The 12,260-nt window shown below is 37.3% G+C and overlaps 1 protein-coding gene across 15 annotated transcripts in view; it reads left to right on the forward strand.

The window, feature by feature from the left end:
- COBLL1 (cordon-bleu WH2 repeat protein like 1) overlaps window positions 1–6,172 on the forward strand; it is a 160,507-nt gene extending 154,335 nt beyond the window's left edge. For all 15 annotated transcript variants that reach the window (XM_027129482.1, XM_027129488.1, XM_027129534.1 and 12 more), the window contains one exon: window positions 5,231–6,172. In XM_027129482.1, the coding sequence (XP_026985283.1) occupies window positions 5,231–5,317 (87 nt within the window). In that variant the 3' untranslated portion in view covers window positions 5,318–6,172. The remainder of the gene's footprint in view (window positions 1–5,230) is intronic.
- Window positions 6,173–12,260: the final 6,088 nt, after the last annotated feature.

Genomic DNA, 12,260 nt, shown 5'->3' on the forward strand with positions numbered 1-12,260 from the left:
ACCAAAATAATGTAGGGAAAATCTAGAGAATTTAGATGAGACCTAATGCAGAAATTCCAATCTTAATAATGCCCTGCCAGAGTCTAGCTTCTCCTGGATGTAGGAGAGCAAGGAGGTGTGCCCCCTTCTTGGGCAAACACCAAAAAGCATCACAGGGAATTATGTGCAGATGAGTTTCCTCCCTTTGTTGCCTTCATCCGCTGAAAGAGGATGTGGTGCAGCCTTGAGCCTGGCATCCTCACTTGGACCTCCCAGAGGCTGTAGTTTCCCTAAATGTCTTTCTTGTTCTTCCCTTAGTCATCTTGGTTGCAAGTTCCTCAACACCCAAGACAAGACAAGTACTCATTATTTCACTGACTCCCTAGGCATTTCATTTTGTGAATTCCTTCTCTAATCATTTTAGAAGCTATTTAGAGAAGAGTAAGAGACTTGTTGAGCAAAACACTGAACTCAACAAAAACGAAATCTGCCAAGGAACAGGAATGCTGCAAAGATAGAAAAAGGGGGAGGCATCCTCGCATGTCTACACAGCCAGCTTTGCCTGTGTCAGCCAGCTTCCTGGATGGGTTTCATTGGAGCCCTGAGTGACGGCCGTTCCCACAGAGGACTTGGCGCTCCCATCTGGGCACACATGGTGACAAGGCAAAATATTGTGTGCTGTCAGGAGTGAAGGAAACATGAAGGAATAATTCAGGGGAGAAGGTTTGAATTTTGTAGATTATTTGTAGAGTTTAAATTAAGGTGCCAGGCAGCAAAAAAAACCCAAAGAAACCAAAAGGAACATTGAAATTGGTATTTCACAGGTCATGACATCTATATTTTGTGGGGGGGGAATATGTCCCTGTAAATAAACTGTACATTCTTATTTATGAAAATAATTCTATTTCTAATTCTGTTTCTAATCTTGTAAATTAAGGATGAGTTTCAAAGTTCTCAATTCAATAAATTTGATAAATATTTTTTTAAAGCAGAAAAATACCAAACATTGTACAGATACTGGGGATACAAAATTGAATAAAACGAAGCCTCTGCCTTCTGGGTGTTCATAGCCTGGGACTGAGAAACAGTGGTACCTCAGGCTCATGGGAGAACAGAAAATAACCGCAGTGCCTTTGTACTAAGTCAGTGGATATATTAATCAGTTTCAGTAAACTAATTGCAGAAAACAGTGCATTAAGTTGGAAATGCCTTCTAGGCCAACAGAATTTTACAGGCAGGCAGCTGTATACTTGGTATCTTACGGGCTCCGATTTGGCAGTCTCTTCACGTATAAAATTCTCATTGCTTCCAGAATGAGCTGGATGTGAATCAACACGGAAAGCAGGCCCTAAATGATGATCCTATAATTGTATCCTGTTTATAACTCATTACTTCAGGTTCTATTGAGTCTAAATTCTCTCTCTCAGTAGGAGGTTACTGACAGCTCTGACTCCCTATAGTGTCAGCTCCTAAACTCTGTTTAATGAAAATTCCTTACATAATCCTTTTTCTTCCCTCTGAAGAAAGACACAGGGTCTAGTAGAGTTCATGATATCTACACTCCATGATCAGCACCTTCACTTCTACTTATATATGCTAAAAATGTGTTTTTATATACCAAGACTCAGAAGAACATTGTTTGTAATAGCTCCAAATACATATAACCTTAATATCCAAAAATGGTAGACTAGTGGTAGATTCAAAGCATGGCAATAAATTGGATAAAATGCACACAACAGAACAATGTAGATAGAGACATAAAAAGATATGTAAAGTTGACAGCATGCAAAACTCAATTATATTATTCAGTGATGCATGCATAGGTGGCAATTATTTTTAAAAGTGAGGAAGTAATTACAAAAATCACAATAGGGTTACTTCCAGAGGGGAAGAAGAAGTGCTGTTGGGGGTGTATTAGAGCAAGATGGGCACACAATTTAAGAGGGAACTAAAAAAATTAATCAAGATAAATATTATCTTAATGCAATATTTAAAAATGTACAAATTAATGCAAAAATCCATGATAAAGTCAAAATTTTAAATAAAGACAAGATCAGTAGGGAGCTGGAGTAGGGAGTATTCTCTTGACCTGAGTGGTGGGCTACATATATGTCTGTGTTTGTTTTCATTGGGCTGTTCAGTGCACTCCTCTGTACATGTATTATATTTCAAAAAATTGCAGAAGGTGGTAAAAATAGACACAAGAAGGCTCTAATTTCTTGTGATCTTTGCTTAAGTCCCATATTTCTGTCCTGTTCTGAACACTTCTTCTGGTTTGTTTTACATTCTAACATTTCTTTTATAGAACAACAGTTACAGTGCCAAATAAAATCTCCAGTGATTTTGACAGTGGGTTTAGATTGTTCATCAGAAAGTTGGCTCCGTGTTTTGGCACCCAAATGTTCACTTTTTCTCCAGGTACCAACCTGCCTTATGGCTCTTGTTCATACTTGAGCAATTAACCTTCATTAAGTAGTTGGTTCACATTAGAACAATTATCTAGTTGATTGCCCTAGTGTAAATGTAGTCGTGAATTTTCATGTTTCTTAAGGCTTTTTTCCCATGCCTTACCCCCAAGTCAACCCACATATAGTCAAAGCGATTTGTCTTGTCTTCATATAAAGCATTAATAAATCTAGCACAGTATTTTATAAAATGTGTTTGATGTTAAGATGTATGTATGACAGCAAATTGTTTTCAGAGAATAAGAGATTAAGTCATCTATTATTATTGACTTGTGTTGACACAAGAACTTTGGCTGCTTTTGGTTCTTGTTGGTGCCTCGACTTACTAAGGTTATTACACTATTATAAGGAGAATATAGGTTTGTAAATATAAAAGTCTGAAAATAAACTGATGAATGATATTTAGTGCTTGGTAGTAAGTGTTTCCTCAGAAAATAAAACTTATCATTAGCTAGATAGAAATCTGGAGGGAAAAGAAAACCTGGGTAAGTCACCCAGGATCTTCCTGGCTTATTTTGTTTAATTAGTCTGCTTTTTATTCATATTTCCTTGGTTTGAATTTGAACAGTCCAAGTGTTTCAGGTTGGCAGCTCTTTCCATGTATTTTAAAAGTAAAAATGAATGATGGTTTCACAGTAAGAAAGCTATGTGAATATTCCTGAAAATTTCTTGAACTTCAAGGGTAGACAGTCAACTAGTAGATGCTTACATCAGTAAATTCTTAAAGTTACTTTTTAAAGATATCTTTATTACTAGTGTCCTGTGGTCACTGTTCAAAAAATTCAAGCAATACTTTTATACTTCATAAATGTTTGTAAAAAGTTACCATATTTCATCTAAGAAATAGTCATCGAGTTACACTGACCAGGCACTAAAATAACTATGAGTGTGAAGTAGGTATGAAGTGGCATTAAAATAGACAAGGTCTCTGACCTCAAAAAATTCATAGAATAGTATTCTAATGATATCTTCTCATGTTTGAAGTTTAAGTAAACAAATTTTTAAATAACAAAATACCATTTCCCCCCAGAGTAACTGCTCTGGATAGAGTACAGTGTAACCTTTCAGACCACTTTTGTCATATATAAACATTTATTTTTTCTAACAAAAATGGAATCCTCTAAAACACTGTTAAATATATATCTATCTCTTGAAGCTTTCCCTTTTGTTACATACATATCTATGCTGTTCTTTTAAGACTATGTAGTATTTGGAATTCCCTGGTGGTCCAGTGGTTAGGACTCTGAGCTCTCACTGCCAAGGGCCCAGGTTCAATCCCTGGTCAGGGAACTAAGATCCCACATGTTGTGTGGCGCGGCCAAAAAAAAAAAAAAGACAACATAGTATTTGACTGTATGAATGAACCATAGCTTATTTGCTCCTTACTGGTAGACATTTAACTGGATTCTAGTTTTTCACTCTATAAATGATATTACAATTAACATCTTTTACTTGTAGACATTTAGAACCATCAGTATGTTTTTTTAAATGCTTAAACCAAATTTTCTCTTTTACTTTACAAAGAATATGAGAACTGCAATTTTGGCAAGAATTACAAAAATAACCCCTCACACACAGAGAGGCTTTTCAGACCAAGATTACATAACAAAAAGCCATTACCTGCATTACCTGTCTGTTGGCTGTACTTGGAAAGTAGCCCCACATGAGTACTGAATAGGGTGCAGATAAGTAAGTGTTCCTTCCCTTGGTGGCAACTTTTCTGCTTAGCTTTTCAGGTGGATGGTGTCAACCACTCTACTCCATCCTGGGTTCTTAAGACAGTCAAGAAAATTGATTAGTTTAGATAATCTATCTTTGTTTAGTAAAAGGCAAGAAATGAAGCACCAGGAAACCAAAGCCAACCTAAATTTGCCAACTTTATTTTCCTTTTCACTGACTTACTCTGTTGCTAGGCAGAATCTGTAGCCTTTTGTACTTCAGTTCTCTTCTTATGAAAAGAGGATAATGTTTGGTTATAAAGCTGAACTGGTCAAATTACAATCAAGAGATGAACTATTTTTCTTAAAATGTCATATTTTATATGTAATATTTAAAAATATTATACCTACTATTCAGAATCCAGATAACTTTCTTCTACATTCCTGTAAGTAACGTTGGAATTTCAAACTATTTAGGAAATTTTGTTTTAGTGTGTTTTATTCCCTTTCAGTTTGTAAATAGGAAACTTTGCCATAGAATTTTGGAACTTAGGAGTTTATTCCCTAGTGAATAAACTCCTTTTCATTCTGCATTTGTTTTGGCAAAACAGTCATAGGTTTGACTTTTTTAGCCCTTCAAATGAAGGCATTTTAAAAACCAAAGCTAGTTTTTCTTATAAATGAGGGGTACCTGGGAGAATAATTTCAAGTTAATATATATCATCAATATGAAAATTATACAATTCATTGCTTTGTGGAATTTGCTTTATTTTTCTACATTCTCCAAGGTACTCTGGGGGAGCCAGAATTAATCTAGCTAAAAATGCGCTTTAATAACAACTTGGCCTGCAGTCTGCTTATGCTCTTGTCCTTTGAGTTGATTTGGTAGTTTTGTAAAGACTAAGGTGTGTTAACGGATTATTTAACTTGTTTGTTGTGGAAATAACTCATTTTTAATTTCATGGCAGATTGAACATTTATTCTTGATTATATTTGAAATTTATTGAATAATAAATACTAAATGTTAGCATTTACAATTAAGTAGAAGTTAAAATGTGGTAATTGTTGAAAATTAGACAGCTGTCCCATTTTAAATTGATGGGTGCAAAGTGTGTTTCTTTCTCTTAGGTTGCAGTTCCATCAAATACAGTATCTGTGAATGGAAGGTCAAGATTCAGCCGCTCCATGTCCCTTGATGCCCAGGATGGCCATTAAGTGTTGCCCTGCCATGCCGCACTTCACCAGCTCTATTGCACAGAACGACTTCATACTGATGGAGAATGTTAGCAAATGTATGTTCAGATGTACACTAATATATTATCTATTAAAGCATAAGAACTTGTGCTGTGGCTTTTAATGCCAAAAGAAGAATTACCAGAATTTATAATTTATAATAATATCTTTGGCCTTTTTTGCCTTAAGAACTGAATATGCTGCTTTAGAACTTTAAGACAAGGTGTTAATGACTTTCATTTTTCTCAAATGAGAAATCGTCACCTTTTGTTGATTTCACTTATTGACACATTCTCTACAATCGTGACTTAGACAAAGGGATAAATTAAGATTCATAGACATATTTGTATGACACATAAATAACTAGGCAAACATAGATCTGACATTTGCTGCCTCAATGTTACAGTTTAATTGGAAATGTTTATGTTATATTAAAGCCCATAACAAATATTCCATTGATGGATATAACATGTTACGGGGTGGGTACCCCATCCTCTAAACATAAACGTTAAGGTTTCAGAAATCCTGGCTTTAATTAAAGTGATAGTAATTATGTAGTTCAGATGCTAATATTCTAAATAGTAATATATATTTACATTAAAGCTAAAATTGTTAAGCAAAACAATGTCTAATTTGTTGGCTTGTAACTGTTCTGGAGTCTAGAGCTTGTTGATGTTCAATTCCTACTTTAAAAATTTAACTGCTCACTTATTCTAAAAGCCTTGTCAAACAAACTGATGTTATGTTGGTTTTTACTAAAGCTACTGGGATATCTGCCTCTTTGGAAAATGTGTTGCTTTTTCCCCTGTTTAATAAAAGCAAGTTATATATTTGGGATTCTTTTTAAAATGCAGTTTGTGTCAATCAGCACATCTGTGCACTTCACCTGATGAACACATCTCCATCAGCCAGTAAACAAATAAGTAATATAGTAAGACCGACCATTTATCAGGGCTCCCTGGTGTGTATGAGCCCATGTATTCTAACTCCAAAATGCATAACATGCTTAGCAGAGTTCTTGACACATGGCAAGTACACATTAAGTTAAATATTGCTGCTATTTCCTTGAATCAGACTTGAAGAGACCCTCATGTATGGAAACCTAAGTTATGTCATTATAAACCAACAGGGAAAGGAGTGACTTTTTGAAAAACTGTGTTTGATTATCCACTTGGAAAACAATACATTTGGATTCCTAACTCAAACCATAAACAAATATATTTGAGCTTTTAAGAGCAGTATTTTAAAACTTAGATGAATATATTCAACATTTTTCAGACCTCAGCATAGGAAAATTACTTAAATAAGACAAAGGCACAGTCATAAAAGATATGATACATTTACAAATATTAAAATTTAAAACTTATATGTACATTAAGTACTATAAAAATGAAAAAATAAGCCACGAGAAGTTTTTAATATATATAAGCGTTAATTTATAAAATGTAAACATTTCTAAGACTCATGAAAAGACTACTGAATAGAAATATGCACACACTGAAAAAACAAAGGGTATTTCTTACAAGAGGAAATCTGAAAGGCTAACAAACATATGGAAAAAAATACTCTTCAGTAATAATCAAGGAAACACAAGAACACGAGGAAGTGTACCACATCACACCCATCAAATTAGTAAAAATGTAAGTTTCAAAACAGCAAGCGTTGTCAAGGGCAGTGAAACAATGGGAAGTCTTTTACTGTGGTGGGAAAATACCCTGGCACAACCATCAAATTTGCAATATCTAGTAAAATTAAAGATCTTTTATCATGTTACCTTAAAGAAGTACTTATGTGTGTGCTTAAGGAGGGGTAAAAATGTTCATGGCAGCCTTGTATATAAACAGCAGAAAGGAGTCCTAACCAGCGCTAAACATTGATAGTATATTCATATAATAGACTTTTGTACAACAGTCAAAATGAACAAATTAGAGTTATGCATATCACATGGATACATCTCAGAAATAATAAGGAAGAAAACAATGGAACAATGCTTATTTTATGATGCTTATATAAAATAATAAAATATGCAAAGTGATACTATGTATTATGGCTATAAATATAGAAAAAATAAAATACACAGGTTTGCTGGTGGGAATCAAGAAATGAAGATCGGATTGGGGAGATTTATAGGAAGCATCAATTGTGTTTGAAAACAAGTTTTACTCCAGGTTTTAGCAAACTTGAAATAGTTTGTAGTTATTTTTTTTAAAGATCACACAGGACTTAGGGGGATATATATATGAACCATTAGTACACATACAATCTGAAAAAGTTGCCTTGTCCACATTACTTTAGGAGAAAAGCATGTGCTACACTCTCTACCCAATTGGGAAAGGATAGGAAAACTAGTCATATCCTTAAGTGACAGCAAAATGAAGATACAGGAATGATTTAGAACCAACTTTCAATTTTCATATTTAATTTTTGGCATCTAGGCATTTTGCTTTTCCTTTTTTCCCCCATCAAGTTATTTCTTTATGATACCTATTTTTAAATTATCCAGATTCTATGTAAATTATAGGGTTTGAAATTACCCTCTTTTCTGTCTCCAGCATCCCAATCCCCTTTTCAGAGATAACCAATGTTAATGTTTTGATATTAATCCCTATATAGATGTATTTATATCCAATACATATTTATAGGTTTGTTTTCGGCTTTTGTATTTTTGCAGATTTGTTGTTACCGTTGTTTTTAAGATTAAAAAAAGTCACACTCTAATACTATTTAGCAACTTGCCTTTGCACCAGCAATGTTCCTTCTTGCACATAAAGATCAACCTTATCATGTTTCAGTTTGTTGTTCTCCTATTATTAATTTCATTCTTGTGGTACACAGTTATGCCTAGAGTCAAGATACTTGGGTTCAAATCATAGGTCTGCCACTTACAAGTCATTGGATCTTGGGCAAATTATTTTATCTGTACCTCATTTTCACCTTTGAAAAATTGAATTAACATACTTATGGTGATGGTTGTGAGGATTAAATGAATTTTAAAAGTGTTTGGCACAATTCATTTTACAAAGCTACCTATTTTTAATACTACTATTAGCGAACAGGCATTATTTATCTAATATACTTCCCATCCTTCTGAAGAGTGACCTTCCCTCCCATTTTAAGACCAGATCTTGTGAAAATGACTATACTACCCAAAGCAATCTACAGATTCAATGCAATCCCTAACAAACTACCACTGGCATTTTTCACAGAACTTGGCCTGAGATAACAGAATCCACACTCTGCTACTTGACCCAAGTCCTTGAATGAGACCAGTCATTTTCCTGAGACCTAATGTTGCTTGTACTTGAAACTTAAAGAATCCCAATTGATACAATTATTGTCTAGTGCCAGTTCTTTTCCTACCCACTACCATTAGAGACAAAAACACAAAAGAGCTAAGAATCAAACTCACTAGTTTTTACTACCAATTGACTTTGATAAATGACTTGAAAGAAAAGGGAACTTGCAATCGGGGGTCACAGTGAAGATTTCCATGGATAGAATGGTTTTTTTAGATTATTTTTCATATAAAAATAGCTAATTTATTTGGTGTTTTAGAGTTTACACAGAACTTTTGTATTATTTGATCCACATGTGGAACAAAAAAGTACGCAAAGAAATTGCTACTTTACAAAGGTCACACAACCAGACAAGTGGCAGAATCCCACATCTGATTTCTAGTTTGCTCTTTTGCCTGGCCAAACTTTGCAAATGATGGAGAAAATGGTGCTAGATTTCAAGGGACACTTAAATAGTAACCTACTTGTTCTGGATCTTCAGTCTGTCTTGCTTTTCTCTTAAATGTTACCACTTTCCTGCAAGTTTTCATCCTTAACACCTCAGACTCTTCATATGGGTAGATGTATTTTGTTTATGGCAAGAAAAAATGCCACCATGTGCTCTCTCAAAACTTTTCTGACAGGTATTTCAAGAGAAATTGTGAAACATTCTGGTAATCTGTATAGCACTGTTGGCATTTCTGCGTCACAAACTGGAGAAATTCATCTGGAAGTCTTGCAGATTACTCATCTTGAAGAAAAAGTGCTACAATTCCAACCTTATAGTTTTCAAACCAAGAAATTTCTTTACCTACCAACTTATTATGTTCCTACCCACGCCTTGTGGTAGACGATAGTGATGGCCCCCGATTCTTTACCTCACCTGCATCCACACATTTTTCCACATGACTTTGCATTTCCTCTCACTAAAGAAACAGAACCCATTTCCCCACCCACAGGAACAGGTTTTGTGACTAACAGAATGAGATGAAATGACACAGTGCCAATTCTGAGACTAGATCTCAAAGTTTGCATGTTTTTGCTTGCTCTCCCTGTGCCTGAAATGCTGCTGTGAGAAAGACATCTCTGGGATGGCTGAATGGTCCTTAAAAAAGGACGAGAGATGCATGGAGCAGGGCTCCCAACTGAGGTCAGCCTAGAGCATTTAACAATCAGATCCCTAGACATGAGCAAGTTCAGTCAAGATCAGCAGGGCCAAATAGCCAACCGAAGCTGACCCTGGTGTAAGAGCAATCAATGCTTACCCACTAGCAATGCCCCTGAGGTTTCATGGTTGATTGTTATACAGCATTAATGTGGCAACAGATGCAATACACCCTCTTAAACTCATATACATATGACTCTAACCCAAATTATAAATTCATTCAATTGGTTCAGATCCACATACCCTATTTCCCCCATAGTTCCACAGACTATTTACTAAATCCAACACAAATACACCTCAGATTCTCTGTCTAGCTCCCAGCTATCTCAAAAAAAAAAAATTCTAACGTAATAATCCCTTTATTATTTGTGGTGCAGAAATATCTTCTTTCCCTTTCTCCTCTCTCGTTTTATGTTCAGAACTGGGAACACGAGAGCCCAAATATCAAAGAGATCCACAGCCCCCTTAAAAGCTCTTTGGACTTGTCTATTTCTTAGAGTTGCCAGATAAAATACAGATTTCCCAGCTAAATTTGAATTTCAAAGATAAACAATGAATTACTTTTTAGTGTAGGTATGTCCCATGGAATATTTGGGATATATATATATATATATATATGTACGTATGTATACACTAAAAAAATAATCATTGATCTGAAATTTAAATTTAACTGGACATCCTATATTTTTCTTTGCCAAATCTGGCAATCCTACTATTTCAGGAAAATCTGGAAGGAGGAAATGAAGCAAGAAGAAGCATCCAACATGTGGGGGAAAAAAGAGGAGAGAGCAGGCCCAGGTACATCAAGAAACCAGAAAGTGGCATTACAGAAAAGAGTGGAACCTTTGTTCTCTTTGATAGTTCACCATCAGAGAAAACCTCATGTAATGAATAGGAAAAGGTTCATTGAAGAGTTCACAGTGAAGAAACCCTGTGGATGACTTCTGTTGGTGGGTTTTAGATACCTTCAAGTCATCAAGAAACAATATACTCAAGAAATTCTGCTAGAGATTGGCCAAGATGGCAGAGTAGAAAGACACTAAGCTCACCTCTTCTCACAAGCACACCAAAATCATAGCTATTTGCAGAATAACCATGAATTAAAAAAAACAGAACCTACCAGGAAAGACCTTATGTAATTAAAGACATAAAGAAGGCAAGACAGGCAGGAGGAGCAGACTCACAATACAATAGAGTCCCATACCCCTGGGTGGGTGACCCACAAGCTGGAGAATAATTACATTGCAGAGATTCTCCCACAGGGATGAGAGTTCTGAGCCCTACACCAGGCTCCCCAGCCTGGGCATCCTGCACTGGGAAGACAAGCCCCCATTGCATTTGCCTTTGAAGGCTAGCAGGGCTTAATTTTGGAAGCCCCAGAGGACTGGGGGAAAAAGAGACTTCATTTTTAAAGGGTGCTGACAAAATCTCACGTGCACTGGGACCCAGGGTAAAAGCAGTAATTCGATAGGCGCCTGGGCCAGACCTACCTGCTGGTCTTGGAGAGTGTCCTGGAGAGGTGGGGGTGGCTATGGATCACCCTGGGGACATAGACAGGAGCCATATTTGGGAGTTTGGACACTGCTGCTAGGGACCATCTTGGGACCATCTTGGAACCCTCCCTCTAGTTCATTAGCACCAAGACCTGACCCCCCAACATCCTATAGGCTGGGACACCTCAGGCCAGACAACTAACTGGGCAAGGCCACAACTCTGCCCATCAGCAGACAGGCTGCCTAAAGACTTCTTGAGCCCAAGCCACCTCTAGACATCCCTCTAGACATGGCCCTGCCCACCAGAGGACCAAAAACCAACTCCACCCAGCAGTGGGCAGGTGCTGGCCCTGCCCTCCAGGAAGCATGCACTAGCCTCTAGACCAGCCTCACCAACCAGGGGGCAGAAACCAGACATAATAAAACTGTAATCCTGTGGCCTGCAGACCCAGCCAGCCTATAGCAGGCCAGCCCCTACCCAGGGACCAGCTGGGTCCCAGCACTGCCCACTAGCAGGCCAACATAAGCTTCAGGACACCCCAGACCCCATACCTAATTGTGTCAAGAACTGGTTCCTCTGTTCCCCCACCAATGATCTAACACACCAGCTCTGGGATCCCTGGGCCCTGCAGCCAGATTCTAGGACCTGGCTCTGCCAGCCAGTAGTCCAGCACTAACCTCATGATCTGGCTTCACCCTACAGTGGGCAGGCAACAGTCCTGGAGTCTTCTGAACCCTGACTCCACCAACCAGCTAGTCAGCACTAGCCTGGGGTCCCCTAGGGTTCTGCAGCAAACTGTCTCATGACTTGGCCCCACTAACTAGCAGCCAGCAGCATCTGCACAGGGCAGGAACTGGCAACCAACTGGGCTACAGGCCAACCAAGCCTACCAGACCACCCACATAATCAGACCACCACAAAAGAAGGAACCACGCAGCCCTCTTAGGGGGAACCCCTAGAGCATATAGCTTGGGTGATGAGAGGGGAGTGT

This window comes from Aethalodelphis obliquidens, unplaced genomic scaffold (assembly GCF_003676395.1).
Source record: "Aethalodelphis obliquidens isolate GAN/ISIS:26980383/991018 unplaced genomic scaffold, ASM367639v1 scaffold2, whole genome shotgun sequence".
In the NCBI taxonomy this organism is placed as follows: Eukaryota; Metazoa; Chordata; class Mammalia; order Artiodactyla; family Delphinidae; genus Aethalodelphis; species Aethalodelphis obliquidens.